At 33.4% G+C, this 25,558-nt stretch overlaps 2 protein-coding genes across 3 annotated transcripts in view; both read right to left on the bottom strand.

The window, feature by feature from the left end:
* Positions 1-1,352: 1,352 nt before the first annotated feature.
* LOC125054895 lies at positions 1,353-15,076 on the bottom strand. Of its 2 annotated transcripts, none has more exons than XM_047657040.1 (8): positions 15,025-15,076; positions 6,559-6,718; positions 5,756-5,922; positions 4,268-4,411; positions 4,020-4,153; positions 3,694-3,837; positions 3,364-3,506; positions 1,353-1,779 (listed from the first exon to the last, which is right to left on the bottom strand). In XM_047657040.1, the coding sequence occupies exons 2-8, from the start codon at positions 6,697-6,699 to the stop codon at positions 1,642-1,644; spliced, it is 1,011 nt and encodes a 336-aa protein (XP_047512996.1). In that variant the 5' UTR covers positions 6,700-6,718; positions 15,025-15,076; the 3' UTR covers positions 1,353-1,641. The 2 variants fall into 2 exon arrangements, with proteins under 2 accessions (XP_047512996.1, XP_047512995.1); XM_047657039.1 differs by lacking the exon at positions 15,025-15,076 and adding an exon at positions 7,939-8,134.
* Positions 15,077-19,303: 4,227 nt separating this feature from the next.
* LOC125054719 overlaps positions 19,304-25,558 on the bottom strand; it is a 51,656-nt gene continuing 45,401 nt past the window's right edge. The window contains exons 5-8 of the mRNA XM_047656746.1: positions 24,432-24,513; positions 23,163-23,262; positions 22,134-22,287; positions 19,304-20,144 (exon numbers count right to left, since the gene is read on the bottom strand). Of these exons, the coding sequence (XP_047512702.1) occupies positions 19,931-20,144; positions 22,134-22,287; positions 23,163-23,262; positions 24,432-24,513 (550 nt within the window). The 3' untranslated portion in view covers positions 19,304-19,930. The remainder of the gene's footprint in view (positions 20,145-22,133; positions 22,288-23,162; positions 23,263-24,431; positions 24,514-25,558) is intronic.

Genomic DNA, 25,558 nt, shown 5'->3' on the forward strand with positions numbered 1-25,558 from the left:
GCCCCCTTTTAAAAAATGTTAATAAAACATACATTTTCATATAAGTGTAATGAAATAAGGCGACTCCGATTATTAAATGTCTGTGGTATTGGGGTCACAAAATTAGTGTATTTTTTGTAGTAAAAAAACTATATAAAAAACATAAATATGTACATGGCTGACGATTATAAAAATAAACTAGTTGATTTTTTTTTATGATTTTATTATTTGTGCTCCATAAATAAGTGTTGCGTGAATAAATAAATAAAAATAAATATTATTAGATTTTTCAAATGTTTGTATCACTTATAAAATGGTAGGACTTCTACTATTTCCTTTCCTTCACCTCACACAAAGGTATAGATTATGTATAATCGTAGGTAATATGTTTAGTTATTGTTAGAGAGAATAATAAAAAAATCAAAGCCTTTTTCAAGCCAAAGTCACCAAATTGTGGTGACTCTATAATATAAATAAATAAAAAGCCTTTATTGTTGTTTAGCTAACATGCTATATATAAACTAAATGTGCGTAAAGTAATATAATATTTAGTATCTATCGGCAAACAGTTATTTATAAATGAAGCGGCGTGTGGACCCCAACTTCATCCATTGGGCTGTGGTTGGCAGCTTCAGGTCTTGGTGGACATTTCTCACGTAGAAGGGCGGACCCGTCGCGATTCTCATGAATGATGATGTCCTATCGGACGTGCACTGCTCCACTACTTTGACGGCTAAACACTCGGTTTTTTTGTCATCATAGAATGCGTCAGGCAGATTTGGACGTTTCAGAGGGGGCATGGAGGCCACCATGTCGGTTTTGGGCCCTTCAAGTACGGATTACGGATGGATTTTTCTTTATATATGAGCCACAGGTGCTCGTACGGCGAGGGTAAACATCGTGACGAAACTGGCATGTCTCAGGATAGGATTCCTTTGTATTATACGTGTAAGACTATATCAAACATGTATTTGTTACTACCCGCCAAAGTTCACGGTGCGTGTCAGACATAATTAGCTTTTTATTATAATTAAAATATGGTAATAATAATAAGAGAAATTACAAAAGTACCTTTTATTAATACATCAATAAAGAGCTTATTCAACACCTTAATAAATAAAATTATTTACAAAACTTATAAAGTTTACACATTCGTACCATTCGGTACAAGTAAAAGGGTTTCCTATTTAAATTATAACAAAAACATTCATTGTGTTGGAAAACACCGATAATTTTCGTAGTCACGTTATTTTCATTTACATACAATGAAATAACATACATAACCACGAAATACATTATTGAGTCTATATACAGTAACGGAATTTGTTTCTTCATCAAAGAAATTTAAAATTATATTGTTTGTCCAAAAAAACTCAATCAAGTCTTATTGTACTCTTAACTAACTCTGTTTCTTTCTGCCAAATTTATGCTGTGACTAAGAGAGACAGATTAGCACTTTAAAAATGGTGGAATTATAGAGCTGTAGTTATTATCAATAACGGCGTATTACTCTATGACAACAATTTGACTTAGAAAGCAGTGTGCTAAAAGCAAGCAATGCAGAGTACATATCATATCAACTTTAATTATTTTCACGTAAAAAATTGTGTTCAAAAATGCGAAAAACTTTTCTTAACTTCCCTACTACGTAACAGGTTAGACTTATGCATCTTCAGCCTTAATGTCATCTGATCCCTTCTTATTCCTGTATTCCCATCCTTGGTACGCTAAATCCTGTGGGTTTCCTTCGTGTTCTCGGAATAGTACACCTCCCGAAGGTTGACCATATTTGTGTCCAGCCTGAAATTGACAAGTATCTTTAACTGTGCCCAAAGGATTATTTTATTATGTTACATAAAGCGATTTGTTAGTAAATAACTTATTTGTTTGACGTTCCTACTGGTGGACAGAAAAACTATGTTTAGTTTTTATATATGAACTAGGGGAATGTGCCGATTGGAAATTAGTAATTTTTAAATTTATTCCTCAACAATATAGAAAAATACAAATATTTCTTTACATAATATTAGCATAGAATTACACCAAGAATTAATTGGAGTTTATTTTTATTTTTATTTTATTTTATTTATTTTATTTATTAGGCTTACGACATCACACACAATACTTAATCTACTAATTATTTTACAAAAACTTACATCTAAAATGTGTGACAATTAACGTAAACACAAGTTTCACAAACAAAAAATAGAAATATAAAATTTAAAAAATACAATTAAAACATAATATACAAGGTGTTAAGGATTTTGTAGAACTCAGATGCCATATCATTAACATTATTATGAGCGCGTAGGCTATCATTCCAATCAATGGTTTTCAGATCCCCTATAATAGACACATAGTCAGCTTTTTAAAAATTTAGTTAAGTGTTACCTCTCGTTCGCAAAAAAGATATTTTAGAATATTTAATACTTAACAATAAACTAGGATGATTCGCGTATATTTTACTTAACGAGTCGGAGGGGGCTGATACATTAATACTAGACATATTACTTAATACTAAATACAAGAAACGGAGTTGTTGTTGACAAGAAGAAAAAGGCGAGCCAATGTAACAAAACGCGTTTACCATATAACGAGTGTATAATTCATTTCTTAACAATTTTAGCGTTACTGAATATAAGTCTTACACAATATATACATTCAAATGTCTAAAAATAGTTCTCTATAGAAAAAGAATTCACAGTCTCGATAGCTCAGCATTACGTAACGGCCGGCTACTTTACTATGAGTAAAAAATTGTTATTCATTAAAGAACGCTTAATAAAAATTCCTTTAATAAACGTATAATTACATTAATAATTAGAGTAATGATCGCGTGTAATTTATAAGAAATTAAGTGTTACTTGGAATCAGATTACGCAAAAATATTTTACATAATCCTCTAAATGTTTGCAAGAACATGAAAGTTATTCCCTGTAGCACGATAATAACATATTCAGGCATAGTTTTGTATTTTCACATTAGCGTCGCGGGATGATTAATGGCATCATTTTCCTTTGAGAATTCCTTTTTTCTTTTCAAAGAAAATAATTGTAAATAGGTTTTTTATTTTCAGGCGTAATAAGGACAAATTTCTAAACATAAATGGTTACCTATAGCCTCCATCGTTAAGGCTCATAGCATATTATCGGTTTGGTAGGCAAATAAGGCCGACTTATCTAAAAGAAATTATAAATCAAATAGACGAAATCTTGTATAGACGAAATAGCTTCAGTGACTTTCTATAGTTATTATAGATTCAAAGAATACTGTGTAGCGTTAAGGAGGCAGGTGGTCGTAAGCATGGAGCATCAGTGTATATGCTATGCTGCCAAGGAACATTCTCCTCTTCACCAGACTTAATTTGGGCATATTAGGACTTACATAGGTATCATAATGACTGTACTGAGGCTCTCTGTATGGCCCAAGGCCAATTCCAGCTGGAGAGTACTGAGGAGCCGAGAAATGGTTTGATGAAAACGGTGAAGTCAGGTTTGGTTTGCAGAACTTGAAGTAGCCGATTACGCCTGGAAATAAATATGTTTGTTATAATAGTGATAAACGCTTTGAGATGTAAATTGTTCTCGGTGTCAGTATGTAAGTCAAAATTAAGGTTTCGTGTCTGCTTCTTAACTATTTATCGTATTAAAGTCCTTTAATTACCAATAGAACGGGTCAACCAACTGGTTAAGCCTCGACCAAAGATATGCTTACCTGGAATAATTAGAGCCATGAAACCAAGGAACTTCTTGAAGCTGGCCAGTCCCAGGATAAGAGGTAGGAAGAGAAGAAGCTTCAGCTTGAACAGCTTCAAGATCAACAGCATTGGGATGATTAGCTTCTTTAGCTTATGACGACCTGGTAAAATAATTTTATTTTCATGACTAAAACTTTTTAATGTTTACATAATTTCTACTCCAATAGGCTAGCGGTTCCGGATTCCCACGGCTATATTTTTGTTAATATTTTAAAGTAATATTTGCCAACAATACTCAGGAACAATATAGAAACAAATGACTGCTTTATTTGTGTTTGCTTACGGAATGGAGGTGCTTTTTTGTCTTCAATGATATCAACTTCGTCGGCGATCTCGTCGATGAACCGTGGCGCGATAACTCCGCCAGAGGTCACTTCATTGTCAAGCTGCATTTCCAATGCGGATGAACGTAGAAATCTGAAAAAAGATGATTATGACCTTCATAACATCTCTAGATGAGTTATGACGGCGCTTAGAGCCATCGGGGCACATACATGCATATAGTCATATAAAACAAATCACTATTATAACCTTTCAATTTTTCTCAATCCATATTTAACTAGGCCGTCCCAGTCGGAGTCATCGCTGCGGGGCTGAGAGCCGAATTCAGGAGGCTCGTGAGCAAGTGCTCTGGCCTGAGACTCCACTTTCACTAGTACAGCATTCTCTGACAACCTAAAAATTAATCAATGCAATTTAAATTTACTAAAGTACGAAATACTACAATTCAACACATGGGATAAGGTCGACCAACTTGGGGAGCGTTCAAGTATTACGTCACGCAATTTTTGGAGATTATTAACCCCCCCCGCGTAACGCGCCGTAATGTTTTTCTGTACACAATAGTAAAACGTTTCGTGACCACCCAGTGACTCTTATAGCTAAAAGTTATCATTATGTAAAGTACTGGAAAGTCGAAAATAATATTAACAATAAGGCGTAATTCAATCCCCACCCCGCGTCGTAACGTTTTACAAAAGGACCCCCCCCCCTACCAAAATTCGTTACGTAATACTTAAACGCTGCCTTGGCTACAAAGATGAATAATACAAAATAGTTGGAGAGGCGGTTCTGCCTCATGACCCATTCAAAGTTTATACGATCTTAAACAAAACAGACTCAGACCAGACCTGCCCTGCGATTCTGTAACTCACTTTTCGAACTCACACAGCGGTTTTCGCATCGGCGGTCGCTCTGAAATCAGTCGTGAAGCAGTCATTTTATGATTTGGCATTCTAATAAACAATAAACTACAAGGTCCCACCTTTTCAGAATCGCAGGGCAGTGGTTGATGTTTCGGACTCCCCAATGGAGACATAACAATAGATTGTTTCTATTACATATATTGTTGATATAATCTGCGAGCAATCTTTCATGATCACAGATTATGTTAATTATTGGGTGAGCCTACACTAACGAGGGACAGACAGATTACAAACACATTAGAGGTATCCCTTATCAAGAACTATGCATTAGGATTAACAATGTATGAGGATTACAGAAATTTACTCTAATAAGTTGAGTTGAGAGCTTCAACTACAGTTAAGTAATAGTTAAAAGTAGAATAAGTGAGCTGCGTCGAGTTTCAAGATTTTCGTTTCAAGGAAACTTTGTGGACTAGATGCTTTGTAACGTAGTCTCAGGAAAAATGATGCCATTTAGAGTATTTATATATTTAAAAAAAATCAAAATAATTTATTCATATAGGTAACACAATGTACACTTATGAACGTCAAAAAAGAAATATATATAAAATGCTTCTAATTTTACATTTACTGCCCGTTCTCAAATTAAGGGCGTAGAACGGAAGAGAAGAACTGGTATAAACTCTTTTTAATCGTCAAGTTTTTTGTTTTACACAACGTTTGTAAGCAGCTGCAACCATTACACCATGTTCCACATCCCATCTTAAGTAATTAATAATAATAATAATTATTGTACCTAGTCGTGTATACCTGACCTTCATTTTCTATACTCACGCTCGTTTATGTTACTAATTTATATTGGTTAAATACTTACTGGTAAGCTTGTTTATCGAAGAAGTCATCGAATGATCTCAACGCTTGCGCTTTGAAACAGTCAGCAAGATCCCCGCTAATACATTGCTGTGTCGCCTTCTGGATGTAAGGGTCTTGATCTTCTCCAAGCCCTATCCAGTCTAAAAGACCACGGCCCTGTGCTTGCGGCTAAAATTAAATCATTATGTAGTTTAGTAAAGAAAGAGATAAGAGAAACCTTTGTCTTTAAGGTACCTTTGGGTAATCAGTCTCTTATACTTCACAGACTTACGCAGGAAATCCTAAACATTTTCAAATTTAAAACTGCCACGTGGTTTTGTATTCACCTGCAGCAATATATTAAAATCCTCTATAACGCGGAGAAAATTACGCGCGCAGTTTGATACACAATTTCATATAAGAATTCTTGTGGTTTGGAAGTAATTTATGGGCCGTGTAAGATAAACCAGATTATACGAAATTTAATATAACCAAGACATGTTTTTTTAGTATCAGATTTATGTTTGATTACGTAGTGTACTTTATCAGAACAATTGCTATACTTTCATTTATTAGATGGTTATTCTGACTCCCTTTCTATTGGTAAGTTTAATAAATAGAGAGACCATAGTTATTATTCAATTTAAAAATATAGAAATGGATAAGGGTAATAGCTACTATAAATAAATACTAACGATCCACCGCCACAAGCCGTGATTATGATTTAAAAAAATAATTTCAAAGCGAACTAGAACTGAGCACCATTACTAAAAGAAAATAGTTTAGACGCTATAATTTTGAGTTTCTCCTCATTCATGTACTAACCGATCGTCCATTGTCATCAAAGTGCAATGACCTGCCTTCCTCCTGTGGGGGTTGGTCTGGCAATCTTATCCCTCCTTCTCCTCGTGATTGCAGCGTCAGCGCGGCTATCACCAGCATCAACCAGCGCGCCTGGTTCAACATCCTTTGTTTATCTGGTTACCTAGTACATAAAAATATAGCATTAGAAAAATTACATTATAAATAAAGATATATTCAGATTAAAAACACCACTCCACAATCGTTTTGCCACAATTTTTCAAATAAGTTTAATTTAAATTCATTCAACCATCTCAATTTTTGGACAATCGTTTTGACTGTTAGACAAATGTAATTTTTAATGACATCGCCTACAACAGACCATTCCTCGAAGGCTTATAAAAGCGTTAAGTAAGATGGACAATGGTTTAGACAAATGTATTTTTTATTGATACTCGCCTACTAACTAAGAATACTACTCGTTAAGTAAGAACTATATTTATATATACATATAGTGAACTGGGTCTGATTAATAATATTTGTTAGTAACGTATTCAATATTTTCGTAAATTAGACTATGTACGCGCTTTTTAATATTTTTTTTTACGACTATTTCATTCTTATATTTCTATACAATGAAACTATAAGACAGATGATAAATATATATGCTAGATCTACCCTTAAAAAGAAAATATAGTTTACAGGCTAAATTCAAAATTTTCCATTTACTACGTGACTTTAACAAACGGTATTTCCTTTAAAGCCGATGTTTTCTCCTTTTACTCAAACGCGGACGACAAACGAATCACTTTCGCGTATCAAAATCGAATTACAATTTGAACCTTATTGCTATTCAATTAAGAGTGTCATTATGTAAATATCCTAACATTTATTGCCTCATGTAACGAATCTTAATATTACGCGATTCTGTCGTGTATTTCTATAAGAATAAAAGTGAAAATCCTGTAAAATATGTTGTCCATTATTTCGTTAACTCACTTTGTGTATTGATGAACAATTTGCGACACGTTTTATTTCGGTTTAAAAGGAAAATTGTACTGTAATCAAGTAAAATTGTACTTAAAAGCTTTTATGGGGAATCTTCGTTTGCATAAAGGGGATATTTTTAACGTCGTTCTGACTTAACTACGATATTATACGGAAAATTTGATTACTTTTTTATTGCTTACGGCTGTTATTTTGTTGCAGTTTATAATCTTAAATAATGAAAATATTTGTTGTAATTCGTTATAACTGTGTTATAAATAAATGCTGGCAGAATCCGGGACCTAGAGAGATATATTTATGATTACATAGGTAGTAAGTACTGACATACAAACACGTACTTACTACCTACAACATTCAGGTACGAGATTACATTAGAAAATAATAAACACCATTTACCTAATTTCATAAAAATCCTAATTATATTTCTTAACATTATTATAAAATTTCCACTTCTTTATGGTTTCACTTATTAAAAATTTCCTGTTAAAGTCAGATATTTTCATTTGTAACTAACACTTTACAAAAGAAAATGCGTTTGGAAATTAAGTAGGCCTCGGCGTGTAAGCAAGAGGTATGATCTTCAGTCACTGCGCGCGAGTGCCGACTAAACGCGAATCATAGAGCAAAGACAAGTCAATCACACAGATATGTCATAGAAATAAACTATTGTTGTCAATTACGTTACTAACTTTTTGAAAATGTTCCATGAATTGAATCAAATTAGTATATTTTGCTTTTAAAACTTGTATTAACTTTCTATGAATAATTTCGAATCACTCGCATATTTTCTAGGTTTTATTGAATGTAAATAAAGTATCCCTTAATAACTAATCAAGTAAAGTGGGTTCAAGAGGGTGATAAAAAATTAAGAATTAATCTTACCAAGAAATTATTTTGTTGTTTCCATTACAAGAATTTCAATATTACAAACCTCCTTTGAAGAATACTTAAGATACTTTCACTTTTATAAAATTAAATTTGTTCATCAATTCGGTGTCCTAAGTCGGCGAAATTAATTGATTCATAAAACCTTTTCTAGGAAACGTCAACTTTTTCCTCAATCAAATAAAAGGATTATTCATTATACAGACATTTTATTAATATTGAGGGGTGGATAAGACTTTCAAAAACTCCTTTCAAGCCCATACAATGGTTTCACACAATAATCACTTCGTAAATTATATTTTTACAGATGGATGAAAGTCAGATAGAAATACCTATTAAAAAAAGTCAAAGAACAAGTTTTAGTACGTAAATAAACTTTTATAAAACCCTTAAAAAGATAAGCCCGTACACTAGTTTTTTGGGATCCCATTTAAATAACTAGTTTTAAATAGGTAAGCGCAATGTTATTATGTGTTTATGAATAATGGTAGGGACTACCGACATAAATATATTAAATACCTATTTGTTTTTAGCAGTATACATGCTGTAGAACTCTGAAGATTCAAACATGTAGGCATCAAACATATACGAAACTATAGTTGTTTAAATATTCTTTGCCAAACAGAATAACGGTCGTATTCATTGCAATGTATGATCGGAATACACAATAGGAGACATATTTTCGAATGTCCTAAATACAGACTATTTATGTATTTTCACTTCAAGAAACTGACAAAAAAGTCAGTCCATAAATTCAAATTCTTTCGGTTTAAGCATTGTCAAATGTGTCTTAAAATGAATCAATTCTTGAAACCAGATAAGCCACTACACACCACACAAACCCTATATGAAAATTGTATTCGTTTTTGCAACAAACTCCCAAGTGCAATTAGAGAATTATATCTTTATAAATTCAAAGCTCTCGTTAAACGTAAATTAATCAATAAAGCTTTTTATCAATTCGACGAGTATTTAAATGATCATAATCCTTGGGATTGATTTGCTTCAGTTCAAACAATTTGTATGACAGAAAACTTAGCAATTAAACTGTGGCGGAGAGTTTCTTGCCAGTTCTTCTAGACCGCTCTACGCCCTTGACTTGCGAACTGGTAGTAAATGTAAATTTAGAATAAAATTAATGTCTTTTCTGTTGACGTTCGTATTTGATTACCTATATGAATAAAGTTATTTTGAGTTTGAGTTAAGTTAAATCGATGTTCTTACATAATCTTCTAAACCAATACAATAATTTATGCATAGAAAGTTCTGGGCCAATGTCCAACAATCAGATGAAAACTTGTAGTAATAAGACTAAAAACAGTGAATTACTTCTACAAAAATCCCTGATAGCAATCTGTAGATGTATACTGTCTTTGCTGTATACTATTCTTAAAACAAAACAATACCGCGATTTAAGGTTCCACAGGCAACATCTATTGGTTGAACATAAACATTTATTATTTAAACAGTAGTAACAAAAACAGTTATGTTAAAATGTGCTCTGTATGTTTCATTTGTTCCATATAGAAACACACCAAATAAAGACAATTATGGGTCTAAATGTCCCTAATGTACTAGGACAAGCTGAAGATAGAGTGGTGTGGAGGCAACAAGTCGACGTATCGGTTAGGGCATTTCAAGATAGGCACGATCTTCAGTAATGAAGACTACGAAAAATAGACACATAAATATAAAATTACCTCACCAGCGATAACAAATTTCTATACTTTTCAATTGTCTATGAAACGTACATTGCGTACGTTTAATCACCAAACCACTTACAACTTTGTAAACCTAAATTTCAGCTTAAACTCGACTCAATATTGTAATTAGAGGGTCGTAATGAACACCTAAAATTAAATATATCTCGCATGAAGGAACGGGTAATTAGTGCCTCGAGGCAGAACCAGAGCAAATAATTTTGTTAAGTGGCAATCTTTCGGTAACATTTCATTTGGGAGCTTAAGGTTTAAGTAATAACAACATTCATTTGTGTAATATTTAGGTATACAAGGGGCTAAGTCAAGATGACTTAACACGTAGAAAGTAGAAAACAAAATTTGTTTGAAAATTTGTCGACACGAACTGTCATTTTCATACAAATTTACTTTTTGACATTCAACACCTTTTGTCTTCAGTCACCGTGACCACGCACGCTGTAAAGCACGCGAAACGTCGGTTAAATTTAAAATTATGAAAAATAATTGTAAATACATAACTTCAATCCGGTAAAAACATGTTTTACTATCAAATACTATTTTTTTAAGTATTTTTTCTTGAGGAGATTTTAATTGAGAATAATTTATCATCAAAATTTCTCTGGAAAATACACCTGTCATTAAACATTGATTAACTATGTTCTTGACAGGCTATTACTTTCAAAGATGAAAATATAAGTATAAACGCTAGGTCAAAGAACTATTTTAACCTTTTAATAACAAACTTATATTGATAAACGATTTTACATGGGTATGTAGCGGCCTGTCTCAGTTTGGCACGGCTGGACTGTTCTATTTAAAACAATAAATATCGCCAAGAGTAATGAATACATTATAAACATACAGAATATAAATCTTTAAGGAATTAGTATTAACTAATTAGGCATAAAGTATTGCGCCTCAAACCAAACGCTACAGATGTAGACCCTACGCTTGATGGGATGATGACATCAAAAAAATTGCGGGTCCCTAATGGATCCAAATAGCTCGGGATAGAGGGCCTAAATAAGCCTTTACTAGAGGGTTCCTGATACATACTAATTGAAAAATATATTTACTAACACATAGGATAGTTAGATATAGTAAAGATAGATTCAGTTAATTAAGAATAAGTTGAAATGTTATACCTAGTTTATATTAGTAGGCTAGGAAATAAATTTCAAAAAACGTGTGTGTACACGCGTTAGAAGTTATACTTCTTTTGTAACAAGATAAAAATCTTTTTTGAAATTTTATCTTTTGCCTTATTCTACGTTTGTAGAAAAAACGACACTAACAATAGAAAAAAAGTATTTAATACAATGAAAGTTTTATAATAACGCATTATCTAGTTAAATAATTTCTACATAATTAAAGAAAAAATAGTTCTACATAATTCAAGAAATTGACATTTTTTATTTTAAAATGTTGACTATGTTAACTTCAGGGTGTCGGCTTTTTGTGACGGTGTCCTTTTCCTGCATCATTTTCCCCTAACGCGCCAAATAAGTATAACTTCAAAAAAAAGTGTAGTCTAATTGACGTTTTGTTTTTGGAATTAGAATTGAACCAATAATTGTACCGTTCGATGTTGGAACCTGTGATTTCTAAACGCCTAGGGTTCACTTATGTACGCAGTAAGTGGAAGTGTAAATACGTTATAAAAATATTATAGAATTAGACATAGACGAAAATATTATAGAATTAGACATAGACGAAAATATTATAGAATTAGACATAGACGAAAATATTTTAGAACTCTTTTTGTTTCGAAATTGGGAATTGAAATAAACAGCAAACCTAATTCTGCACACGACAACGACACATTTAGAAATATATTTATCGTATAACATAGATGTTACTAATTGTAGCTCTCAAAACATTTAATTAACTCAAAAAGGTATTTCGTTTTATAATTCCTAATCTATTAAAATTGAATGTCAATTGTTTCTCAAATTATTAGTAGCACAAACCGCAAATCACGCCCTCTGTAATTTGTCACTTTGACACTTTGACAAATTACTTTTGTAAATATAAAATAAATATGTCATCGTTGTAAGTATTAAACTTACAAAGTGTCAAACTTGATTTAAAAGGTATTCTTTTTTTGTCAAAATTCACGCAGCAGAAAGCTGCATCTCAGGGGCCTCATAGCCTAGCGGTCTTATTAAGTGGCAGCTAGGTGAGGGGTACCGGGTTCGATTCCCGGTTCGAGGACAAGTTTTAAATTAATTTAAATTTGTTCTCGGCCTTGGGGAGGGTTGTGCGGTACCGGGCGAGTGCCTAAACCGTACATGGAGGACACGGTCGAATTTCTAAAGACAAGCACGAATTATAAAAAAATCTTTACTTGACGCTGGCTAATGCACAAATCGTGCCAGAGAATTAAAAAAATAGCTGCATCTCAGTTAGAACGTCAGATATATCCAGGAAGTCACGTTTGTTGCAATTTAATGCATTAAGCGTGTCTCTACATTGAGATTGTTCTAATCTTGGTTATGTATTTTCTTTTAAGACATCTTTGTTCCCTGTTAGCAGATCTGTTAACTGGAGTTGCAAACAATTAACGATGCTTGGCAAAATAACGTCTTCGGCGATTTAAATTGGCTATAAGCTTTGAGCAGTGTTGGCCTAGTGGCTTTAGCATGCGACTCTCATACCTGAGGTCGTAGGTTCGATCCCCAGCTATGCACCAATGGAGTTTCTTTCTTTATGCGCATTTAACATTTGCTCAAACGGTGAAGGAAAATATCGTGAGGAAACCGACATGTCTTAGACCCAAAAAGTCGTTGGCGTGTGTCAGGCACTGGAGGCTGCTCACCTACTTGCCTATTGGATTTAAAAATGATCACGAAACAGATTCAGAAATCTGAGGCCAATACCTAAAGAGGTTGTAGCGCCACTGATTTATTTATTTATTTTATAAGCTTTGAATTAAAAAAAACTTGTATAATGTAGGAAAACAAGGCGCCTTGCAAGATTCATAAGCATTGAGTACGTTCGTCTGGCACAGAAGGAGATTTCATTTGACACAGAAGTGTGCCTGTTATATATTGGGGGGTTATGGGCCAAAATATTCTTCGTTTAGAGACTCTAGCTCATAATACTTACTGTAAGCTAAACTAATTAATTTCTGGTCGAATAAACGAAAAAACCATTATAAAGGTTTTTGATATACTTGTAATTAAATGCGGCTGGCTGGGTCCAATAAGGCTAACGTTTCCTATTATCGGCTCAATACCGTATTTCCATTAATGTACCGAAGAAATACTAATCAATGGAGTATGATCATTTTAATTATATTTTATTTGGGTAGAAGAAATTTCTATCAGTCTGTGGTAGTGCAAGATAGTATTATAAAAATGGATTAAAAAAACAAAGTCTACAGCACGGCCAGAATAGTTTTTTTGGTAGTTTTTTAATATGTGATACTCGTGTAACATTTAAATAGCTTGGAAAGGCGAACAAAAGATTAAAAAAAAGAAGTAAAATATTCACCTTTAGCGAAACAAGTTCGAACACTCAATCTTAAAATTACTAATAAATTTATGAGTAGGTTTGCAATTACTTTATTAGAAATTTTCCTTCTTTATTAAATATTCCCTTAATTATGTTATATTTCCTTCATTATAAAATTAAAATCATTTGACCTAGTAGGTGTATTCTTTGAAATGATTTACGAAATCGGACGCAGTGCCTCATAAATTGAATGTGACGCAACTTTTGCTTATATCCTTCTGAAAGTTGCACAGCTTAGGACACAATAACATTATGTAACGTTTGATTTGGGTCACACAAGTATTTTGAGGGCGAGGTACGTACGGCGACAGTTTTGTATATATTTGTACTAATTACTGATTTTTTTAATATAATATAATATTGCGGGACGACCAAAAAGGGCAGTCTTCGCAGCCCATAGACACCCATTTTTAGTGGGTGCGTTGCCGACCTTTGAGGGAGGAGTACACTCGATTTTTAAACATTTGGAGGTCGTATCTCTGAGGGAAGACCCCAACCGGGAGTCAATTGCACAGTTCGCTAGTTCGCAAAAGAAAATGCCAATATACAGTCAATAATTCATACATTAAAATAAATAATAAGTATATAACAATATATTTTGGTTTTCTACAGGCTTCTACTCAGCTTACATATGGTTGTTATAACTATATATTTTAATTGACCGGAAAACTAAGTGTAATATCAAGTAGAAAAATAACAATGGCTGTAAAATTCGAATATATCTTACAATTGCAATATTAGACTATCTATCCATTAATGATTAGGAACTAGAAATACCTAGTACTAATATTAATACACGAACACTTTCTAATAGATCTTATACTTTCTCGTCTAGTGTTGATGACGGAAGTACCCAAGGGAGTTTACGTAAACAAGTAACGTCATAGAATACTTAATACCTACTAAGTACTAAAAGGTATTATTTAATAAAGAAAAGTATTTTATGGTATACAATGAAGTGATGGGAAAGTATCAAAGTATTAATCTATTAAACACAATACTTAGGATAGATTTCAATTTGTGTTCTAGAGGAATAAATGGTTTGTCTATCTGAATACCTAAAGGCACAAAATTGTGTTATTTTCATATACTAATAGATTCACAGCACAATAAATAAATAGATTTATATATAATTAATTACAAATCTACACATATAGTGTTGATAGTAACTATAGACACATAAAACTAATAATAAAATAATATACATTGAATCAAATAACTAAACTTAACATAAACTAAAATATATCATTAAAAGGAGTCCCTTTAGGCAAGGTTCCGAAGATACTGGCAGCGTTCCCCCTTTGAATTGCTAGACTAATTCTTTGTCCAAGGTAGCTGCCAGATCTTCGGTAATATACTAATTATGCAACAATCAACTCACCTATATTGCACTAAATCTAGTTCACGTCAATGCACTGTAAGTTTCAAATAAGAATGACCCACGGACCAACAAACTATCTTATATAACAATACATAACAATTGCATAAACTTCTCAAAATCCGCAATCAAAAATGTTCAAAATTAGTCTTTATATCAAGAGTAAGAAGGCTTGAAATCGTATGTTGAGTCGCAAACAGAACAATAATTTGCACAACGATAATGTAAGGGGAATTAAACTTTGTTTTCTAAAGCATAAACTTTATTTTTTAATGCAGATTTTACCGTTTGATAAGTCGGTTAAGGTAGCAATGCATTTGTATAAGATTATATTTTACTCCTTTGAGTTAGAGTTTTATTTTGATTGCATTAAATTAAACTTCAGTTTGATTCATCCGCAACTCTGGGATATCCCAGAGGTTTTGGGACGTACAATGTGGAGTAAGCTTTATTAGGTACGTTCAACTAATAGTTTAGTGTAAAATCTGGTTAGTGATATATTCTTATAAATTTGTGAATATAAATTTCTACTTCTTGATGGCTATCTGGTAGGTGTGCCTGAAAATTATACATAAATAACCATAAAAGCCCAAAAATCTGTGAAGTAAATAAAGTATGCAGTATTGCACGCTGAATAAATTTGAATAAAGATAAGACTGAAGTATCTCCGAACCAATTCGACTTAAGAAGAAAAGAGCGTGGGTACCAATTCCTAAAAGGCCGGCTACGCACTTGCGAGCCTTCTGGCTGTGTGAGTGTGCATGGGCGGCGGTATCAGTTGACATCAGATGAGCCTCCTAAAAAAAATATAAAAAAAATATTCATATAAATTAAACGTTTGAAATTATTCATGTATTAAAATTTTTTTGATTTTATTGCCTGAATTTTAGTTTTAGCCTAGTTTATAATCCAATTCTTAAACCACAGGTTGTGTGTTTGACTCGCTATTATTTGGGAGATGGAAAACTTCGTGTGTAAATCAGCTGGTTTTCCACTCAAAACCTACTACGTATGTATAGACGGTTGATCGTCTTCTTGCCTATAAAGAAAAGTAATTGATAAAACAGAAGCAGAAATTCACAAAATCTACTCATCGCTCACTTTTAATCCTAGCGTAAATCTAATTTGACATAAAGAAAGTTAGTTTCATGAATAGTGTTTCCATTCAGTCAAAAGTATATTTAATCTTAAATAGGGGTTTCAGCTTAAGCCATTTCCACAGCATGTAGCCGCGTCGTGTTTTGTTTTTCATCATTTAGTTCACCAAGTAACTCTATACTTAGAGAACTTGCTAAATTCATTTCTCTTCATTAATAACTTTCCTAACGAAGTTAAGCGGAAGTTAAAACTGTCAGGTCCTCTTGTCATCTGAAGCTTTATTACAAAATAACCTGCGAAAACAACAAATAGGTACTTGGTTTTTTTTTTGTTGACAGGTCTGGCTTAACGTTCGTTATCTGTTATTACGTTACATGAACGATGGAAGCTGTGGAGCGTGATGCGCCTGTTCTTAATTGCAAATTATTGAGATATAAATTATTGACATGGTTGTAAGAAATCAAACCCCGCTGAGTTTATTGGCTTCTTTGTCAGATTAGGAGGCGATTTGTAACATATCTCTGAATTGTTTTAAGTGACAGGAAATCAATGATAAATTATATCAATTATAGTAGTTTGAAGCATTCGTTTATGGTGTTATGCCCAATGAATTTAAGTATGGTGTATAATATGTTAATAATAAAGTATTATATCAGTAGGTCAGCAGCCCAGTACCAAGGCGCATCTTTTTCATTAGAGGTTGTGCGTACAAACCCTGGTTAAACACGCACATACGTGCGTACATAGTCGGAATAATAGAGCATATAATAGGAGTATTATTATATGATTAATAGTTGTTAGTAGGGTTAAAAGAGGCAGAGTGGAGGGCTCCAGTAAAGGCCTTTACAGGCCTTACCATCACCCTGACGCAGAGGCTTGCTGAAGATAAGGGAGGAAGTTGTGCTGCGCCACTAACAAGACCTACAGAAATGAAGACTGCGACTGAAGAAAAATAGGGTTAAGGAAAATATTGTTATGAAACCAAACCAAACGAGCCACGGATTTTTACAAAGTACATACTTAGCTGTTTAAAAATGAAATATATCTGCCATACCTACATTACATTAAGCTTAATTAAATTAATGCCATTATTATTTATTTAGGATTTAGTACATTTTAAACATAACCCCGTAATTGTTAATTTATTGACAAATACGCAACATGTACTCAAATTACATAGGCCTTGTAAAGAGTGATTCACGAAAAACCCAAGCGATTGAAACATTGGCCGAAAAACATGCATTGGCTAATATAATGCACCACGCATCTTAATAAAACTGTCGAGAATGAAATTATACTTTATTCCAAGGTAATAGATGTCAGTTTCTCATGTTCGCCTCGTCTCGACTTACGTTGTTAAGGTCAACTTTCTACTTGGGTAGCAGCCGGATCTTCATTCACGAAGACTATAGTACGATTGCGTAGTTATGATAGTTTGTCCTTATAGTTCTCTAAGTAAATAAACAGTATGTAAAATGTAGTATGTTCGGGGTATTTGTTGGTTTCGGAGTCGGTACGGAAGAAGTTTAAGGGATTAAATATTATGCCACTATATGGTCGATTTATTCTCGAAGCCTTGTTGTTTGTACAAAAATACTTAAACGATTTTACATCAAATGGTGACTTTCTGTATAATACTCGAAACAGAACTAATCTAAGCGTACGACCAACTAGGCTCCAGAAGATAAACCACTCGTTATATGGAAATTATATTCGTTTTTACTACAAACTCCCAAACGAAATAAGAGAATTATCAATGAATTAATTTATAACTCTCGTTCAACGTAAATTAATCAATAAAGCTTTTTATAAATTTGACGATTATTTAAATGATCCTAATACTTGGGATTGATTTCCTCCAGCACAAACAATTCGTATGACTCAAAACTTGGCGATTAAAAAGAGTGGCGGAGAGTTTCTTGCCAGTTCTTCTTGCCCGCTCTACGCCCTTGACTTGCAAACTGGTTGTAAATTTAGAATCAATTTAACATCTTTTCTATTGATGTTCATAGGTGTACTTAGTTACCTATATGGATAAAGTTATTTTGAGTTTGAATTGTGAGAGTGATGCCGAACTCTCAGTAGCTGTAGCGTTCCCGACTTCAACATAGCGATTGTGTATCGATGTAGTTATTTCAATAACCGCTGTTGTCTTGCGACGTGGTATACAAATTTTACAAAGATTCTCTATTGAAGTAGGGATGACTATCGCTATTTAAACTTACAGATGGCTGCACTGCTAAGGACGTGGTTGAATGCAATCCCTGAGAGGTTTAGTCTATGGGTGGGATGGACAGATGCAAAGACGTAGAGAACCTACCTTAGATATCAGGGCTCCAACTTCCACTTACCGAACCTATTTACGACGAAATCCTTTTTATTCACTTTATAAAAGAAGTTGAACGACTGAGGTGCAATGGCAACTAGCAGTAAATCATTGGTACGGTCTTGTTTAATAATTATTCAATGAATGTTTTGTCACATTTTTTACTATAAATATACAACGATATTAATAAGTAATAATTATATGATAAACTTCTTGAGGTGTATACTGTATATATCGTTCTTAGTAGCAATCGAGTCTATGTTTAGTATTGCAAAGTATCAAAATCATCGCTGTAGCTATAATCAAGCTTAACTAACATCGTTATAAAATGCATTGAATAGAATCTATAATCAGCTTACGATACAAGAGGGATATAGTTCAATTATTTTCAATGTATTAAAAAAGGAAAATGTAAGAGAAAGATTGATTTTTAATTTAAGAGTCTTCCCTCCAACTTTGATTTGGTTCCCTTTGGATTCTTGGGCCGTGGGTTTGATGTGGTAGATAGTGTAGTAGTCTGGTAGATAGTACCGGTGACCACAGAGCTGGTGCTTTCCTAGCTCAATGAATACGTACCCAATACAGCGAGGAAATGCTGCCAGCATTAAAGGTATATTGCCACTGGGACAACTTTAAAATTTATTTTAGGTTTCTATTTATCCAGTTTTAATTATTATTACTATGAAGGTTAAGAATATTTTAAAACTCTAAATAACAACAGTATATTAGATTATTACATATTTAGATTGTTTTCAATGTTAAGGAAATTTATTTTTTGATGTTTGTTTATTGTATCATTGTCGTTGATAATTTCTTATAATTATCTTAATTTATCAGGAAATACAATACAATACAAGATGTATGAGAAAAGTATATTTCTTAAGTATTGATATATAATTTCTTAACAATATACAACAAGTCTATAAATATAAAAAGTTCACATCCATACAATAAATAACATGCATAACATCTTAATATTAGTCAATAAATAAATTTATTTACACATTATTATTTACATATAACTAAATGTTTGACCTTGGTGTCATTATGTATCAAAGCGCTTGTCTCGCCTCTCTGTCTGGCTGTCGAAATGTTTGAAGTGTACTCGAGGGTCGTAAGCACTCTCATTTTTTATTCTAACAGTACTTTCTATGCATTATAATTTAATAGTAATCTTGAAATAAAACCAGTTAATCACATGAACACTCCATCGCAAAAAATAAGTATGCACCATTTTGATAATGGTATTATAAATAACAATAGTGTTAGGTTTAACTGATTTTTGAATTACAACTTTATTTAATGTCGTAATGATTCTTATAGTAAAACATGTTGCTAACATCAACCTAATCTAACAATCCATCATTTTCAAATTTAACGTTATAACTTTCTCAAGACATAAATGAGGAAGTAGATACAAAAAGTTTTGGTTATTTATGATTGGTCCTAATGGAGCATTGCTCTGCTGTCTATGAAATGACTCTGTCAGTTCCCTAAAGTCAGCCGCCTAGCGGTTACAAGTTTGTTAATATCGTGGTAGGCGGCGATCATAGTGTGAGTGGGAGTGGAGACAGTGCAACCAGTGCTAAATTGCAGGCAGTCGGTGCCTTCTTGACCTCTCCGCGCTGACCTCATGTATCTAAAGAAACGGAGAATTTCTGGATTGTCCGATACCGGGCGTCGGAGCTCGTTTAGTTCCCTGTAACAAAATTGATATTATAGTCATCGCATTATGAACTGTGGCTTCGGGTCATAAACCATTTATCTGTCTGTCTCGCTCGCACTTATAGGTCTTATGGAGAGGTTAGTTATGTGCGTAAGAATTGAAGAGCTGCATATCGGTAACTAGAAAATAAATTCTCCATTGTGCGTATTGCGTAACGGAGCGTAAGTAATGTAATGAGTGTCATATTTTTTTTTGATGTGACAACGTCTTATAATTCGATGGAGCCGGCTGCACGCACGAAAAAACATGACTCATGCGGCGTTACCTCGCTCTGAGGCGTTCCATTTAAGGCTTGAAGTGCAAGCGAGAGCGCGAAGCGACAGAGAGGCACAATCGGACTCCGCGCTCTTCAGCGTTCGACATCTGTCTCTCTCCTACTTGAGTGAGCGATTCGTGACGTTGTCAAGTTCAACCATCGTCAGTAAACAGACTTTACAGACAACCAATTTTTTTGAAAGGAATCTCGCTGTTGGCCTTAAGGTCCTTTACAGCTCAGCTCGGGCTGTTTTGGCGAGCGTAGCTCGGCCTGAATGGGCGTTTTTCCCGCGGCTAGCGCAATGGCGTCTCCTGTGAGACTCGGACCTCGGCTTGGGCCGTCGCGGGGTGGTCAATCGCCTGAAGGGCAGGACGGAAGCTCACTGGAGTGAGCGAAGTATGCAGTAAAGGTTTTTTACCCTAATCAATAAGTGTCATAACCAAATCTTATATTTATAGAAAAACAACAACCCTTACTCGTAACGACCAATCAGGAGTCAGAGTGCGTGCACAGGTAGCTAAGTATCGATACGGGTTGCATTGCGTGCACATTGCAACTGTCAGTGATATTTATCACCCGACGACTCAGTTTAAAATGCGTCAACTTTAGTAAAACATAACAATTGGTTAATTGGCCTTTTTAGTTGGTGTTGCACTGAGTTTTTTATAACCGAGCACATAGTATAAAATTTGTAGTCAAGTTCTATATGTAAATTCTAAATCTACACATATATAACCGCAGTTGCAGTATTCATCTTTGACTTAGTTTTATTTAAAGTTTAGCACTTATTTGCTCAGTAATTCGTCTTTTTTTTGAGCATGGATAATTTCTCATGATTGAGAAGGCTATGTAGCGACACTTACTTTCTCTGCGAAGACTACATACAACGCGCTAACGAAGTTATTCCAACCACTAAGGGTATATTCCACTTCTCTTCCTTAATTACTGGGGTCTAATTATTATTAATTACTTAGAATGTCACATGGGACATGGTGTAATGGTTGCAGCGCAAAGTATTAAACGTAATGGTAAAATATGTCTGTGTAAAAATTTCTTTGTAGTTCATAGTCTTTATACAATAACCTACGCATGTACGTAATATTACCACTGATCATGCGAATACTTAAGAATATAGATATAAATATATAACGCGGATATAAGGCGATTAAAAAGAGTGGCGGAGAGTTTATTGCCAGTTCTTCTCTCCCGTTCTACGCCCTTGATTTGAGAACTGGCAGTAAATGTAAAATTAGAAGCATTAATATGTAGTATTGTCTTTGATTGACATAACCTTTACACATTTAAAAAAAAAACTTTTTAACCAGATTAAAGTTATGTATTTTTATAAACTTTCTCTACAGCTATGATACTTTTTGACATCCAACACCTTTTGCCTTCAGTCACCGTGACCACGCACGCTGTAAAGCACGCGAAACGTCGGATAAATTTAAAATTATCTTAAATAGTTGTAAATTTATAAAAATACATAACTTTAATCTGGTTAAAAAGTTTTTTCTTTAAATAAGCATTAATATGTATTTCTTTACTGACAAGTCATAGGTGTACATTATGTTACCTATGTGATTAAATGATTTTTTACTTTACTTTACTAACCAATAAGTGGTTAACCTCTCTTTCAGTCGGAGGAGGAGTTTCTTCCTCCACAGCTAGACAAATTTGAGTTTATACTACATTAATATTTGTACCTGCTAAGTTGAGCGGAGACCAAATTGCTGTAGGGCGCATATTTCGCCGGATTAGCATACATCAGGCAGATCAGTTGTTCTCGACACGCTTCCAACTTGACGTCACTCAAAGTCTGTCCTTGGGCGTCTGTTGATGTTTCGCTTGGGGCTAGACCTGTAAATGATTTCCGTACGTTATAATTTGTAACTCGCCAACATTAACAAAATATTCATAGAATCAGAGACAGACGTTAAATTATTATAGAGTATTAATAGTAAAATTCCGATTTTATGATAATTAATGTATAAGTCAATGGAAATTGCGTCATTGTTTCTTACTTGCTTTTGAGTAATTTTAAAAATTTGCTATTGGCTATTCAAAGATTGGTAAACTCGCCTAGACATTGCGAAGGCGAACAAAGCGACATCTAGCGGCGGTTTTCGTCATTTCAAATTATTGGGTAAACATTCTTTATTTTGATACAGTTGATTACAAGAGTTACAACTTGCATAGCAATGATTTGTGTATTTCCTTCAATTGTTTTTGATAGCGTTAATAAACAAATAAGGGGCTTTATACAAAAGAAAAACCTTTTGCAAACCTTCAGAAAGGATTTTAATTTTTTTGCTTATTTTACAGTTGTATAATATATTCTATATTTGACATCAATGACTCTGTATATGTTGTTGTGATTATACCTACAGTACTAAATAAACAATTTTGCTATGGACGTTTTAGTGGTGGTTTAGACATGCTATACTAGTTTTACTGGAGATAATGACAAAACCAAACTCAGAAAATTACTATTTAAATATAATATAATTAGTATAACCATATAAATATCTAATATTATTAGCCTACGAGGGCTCGAACCAGCTTCAATTCCAATCAATCTAAATTTAATGCTTCTCCGTAAAAATATTATTTAAAACTCCATTCAACAAAGTAAAACCTCATTTCCCTTATACTTTTAAATACAGTTTCGAAGTACTAAGACGTCTGATTGATCATAATCCTATTATAGTTTGTAACGAGTTGGGAAGTTTTACCGAGACTCGAGAAGATGCCGTCCAGTCTCGACAGGAGCGGTGAGTAGAACGGGTCATAATTACTCAGGATCATGGATGATGCTGGAATCTTCTGGAAATTCTGAAAGAATGGTTTATATAGGGCATTATGAGAGGAATTTCAATTTGTTTATATTTGATGTTACGGTCACGTAGACCAGTCACAACAAAGGTTAATTTTATGTAAATTATGTATAATTAGAAATTCATCGAGTCTTTTCTCCCATTTCGATTTTGTTCCCTTTGGAGTAGAGACTCTTGAGACGTGGGGATCAAGTGCACAGGCGCTAATTAAAGATTTAAGTTGGCGTAGATAGTTCCGGTATGCGTATGCATAGGGTATGCGCAATGCATTTCCCCAAGTAAAAAAAAAAAAAACATAGTTCCGGTGACCCCAAGGCTGCTGCTTTCCTCGCTCAACGAATAAGTATATAGCGAGGAAATGCTGCCAGCGTTAACGTACACTGCCACAGGAACCAAACTTTTTAAATTTGTTTTTATTATTACTATGTAGTTTAAGAAAATTGTAAAATCTGTATATTTGATTGTTATGTTTAGGTTTTTTTTTTAATAAATATATCAAATTATGTAATAAATTAGTATCCGATATTTTTTTTAGATCTTCTGACCAGTGAAACGTACCTTTAAAATATGTTAAGAAAAAAGTTATCGGATTTATCTGTCATCCTTTTCTTCTTCAACTTCAATTAACAGTATAACCCCTCTTTTTCATAAACTGAGTTTTCACAAGAGTTGACCTGTCTCTTTTCATCATAGCGTGAATTCAATTTGAAGGACAGAGAGTTGATGTATTCAAAAGTTGTTCTATATAAATATTGAAGTGTAACTATTTTATGAATGCAAACATTTTATTATGTTAATTTAATTCAATTTATAAAGACCCTTGTTAATGTCAATTATTCTAAATAAGACAATTTAATGTCACGCTCTCATAAATTTTTAGGTCGTTTTTCAAATAAATTAACAGTAATTATCAATTTAATTTGTAAAGATGTCGTCGCTGAAGTAGGCTTCATAAGGAATATGAACTAAATGTTTTACTAAACATTAATTATACTATAATTGTAAATTTAGATTGTAGTGAGACTCCGTAAGAAAATGTATTACCGGATTTAGGAATTTATAAACCATTTAACCTTCCGGTTGGGATGAACTCATTAAAATATTTAAATGTTGAAGTAACCATTAACCCTTTATAAACGACGAAATCTCCAATATTAAAATATTTACCTTATAGTTGTTAGTCATTTGGTTCTTGTAGTAGCTGTTCTTGGATGGCAGATACGAGACTTTCTGGCCCCCTGGTCCAAACCTGTAATACAAAGATATCACATTTTACTTGGGGAAAAATTCAGTACCTATTAGAACAAAGGCTCGAGACAAAATTCTGTTAATGTATGATGGTTCAATCTTTCAAAAGCTAGGTTGGTACACCAGTCAACTCTCCTTCTCATGCGATGCATTGGCTACGGTAACGTTTATAATTAGTAAAAAAGAGTAGTGTTGGCCTAGTGGCTTCAGTGTGCGACTCTCATCCTGAGGTCGTAGGTTCGATCCCCGGCTTTGTACCAATGGAGTTTCAGTCTATGATCGCATTAACATTCGCTCGAACGGTGAAGGAAAACATCGTGAGGAAACTGGCCTTAGACCCAAAAAGTCGACAGCGTGTGTCAGGCCTATTAGATGGACAATAACCGTTTAACAGATACATAAAACTGAAGCCCAGACCTAAAAAGGTTTTAGTTTTTTAAGGCGCCACTGATTTATTTAAAAAAATAAATAAATATGACTTAATTTACTTAACTCCAAAAAGTTATACTTTTATATTTACTTTAATAAAATATTATACATAAATCTATTAATGATATAACTATAATCGCCGTTTGAGGCACATTGATAAATAATGATATCAACATGTAATGAGACCAATATTTGTTATTTGAGTTTTAAGATTTGTATATTAATGAATGTTTAAGCTAAACGTTATATATTATTATATACGAACCTTATGTTGACCATATTTTCCAATAAAAAATCGTTTACGTCACGTAATCCTTACAAAAAAGAAATAACTCTTGCTGAATTGTATTATTCATCGTACGTGAAGATTATCGTGCCTACTCATCCAACAAAACTCTATTATATGATAGAATAGAATAGATATTTCTATTATATTCTATTATTATGAGAGACCGGCATTTTCTCTTATTGAAATCCGTGATTTCAATTAGATTATTATTATATTTCGATTATATTTTAAAACGAAAATTTCTTTACATCTTTCAGTCCACTTTATACTCAAACGATCCTGTCGAACCGAGAAACACTAATTACTTTAGGTACCTCTATGTATCGTT

The sequence above is a fragment of the Pieris napi genome, chromosome 12 (genome assembly GCF_905475465.1).
Source record: "Pieris napi chromosome 12, ilPieNapi1.2, whole genome shotgun sequence".
NCBI classification, from domain to species: domain Eukaryota; kingdom Metazoa; phylum Arthropoda; class Insecta; order Lepidoptera; family Pieridae; genus Pieris; species Pieris napi.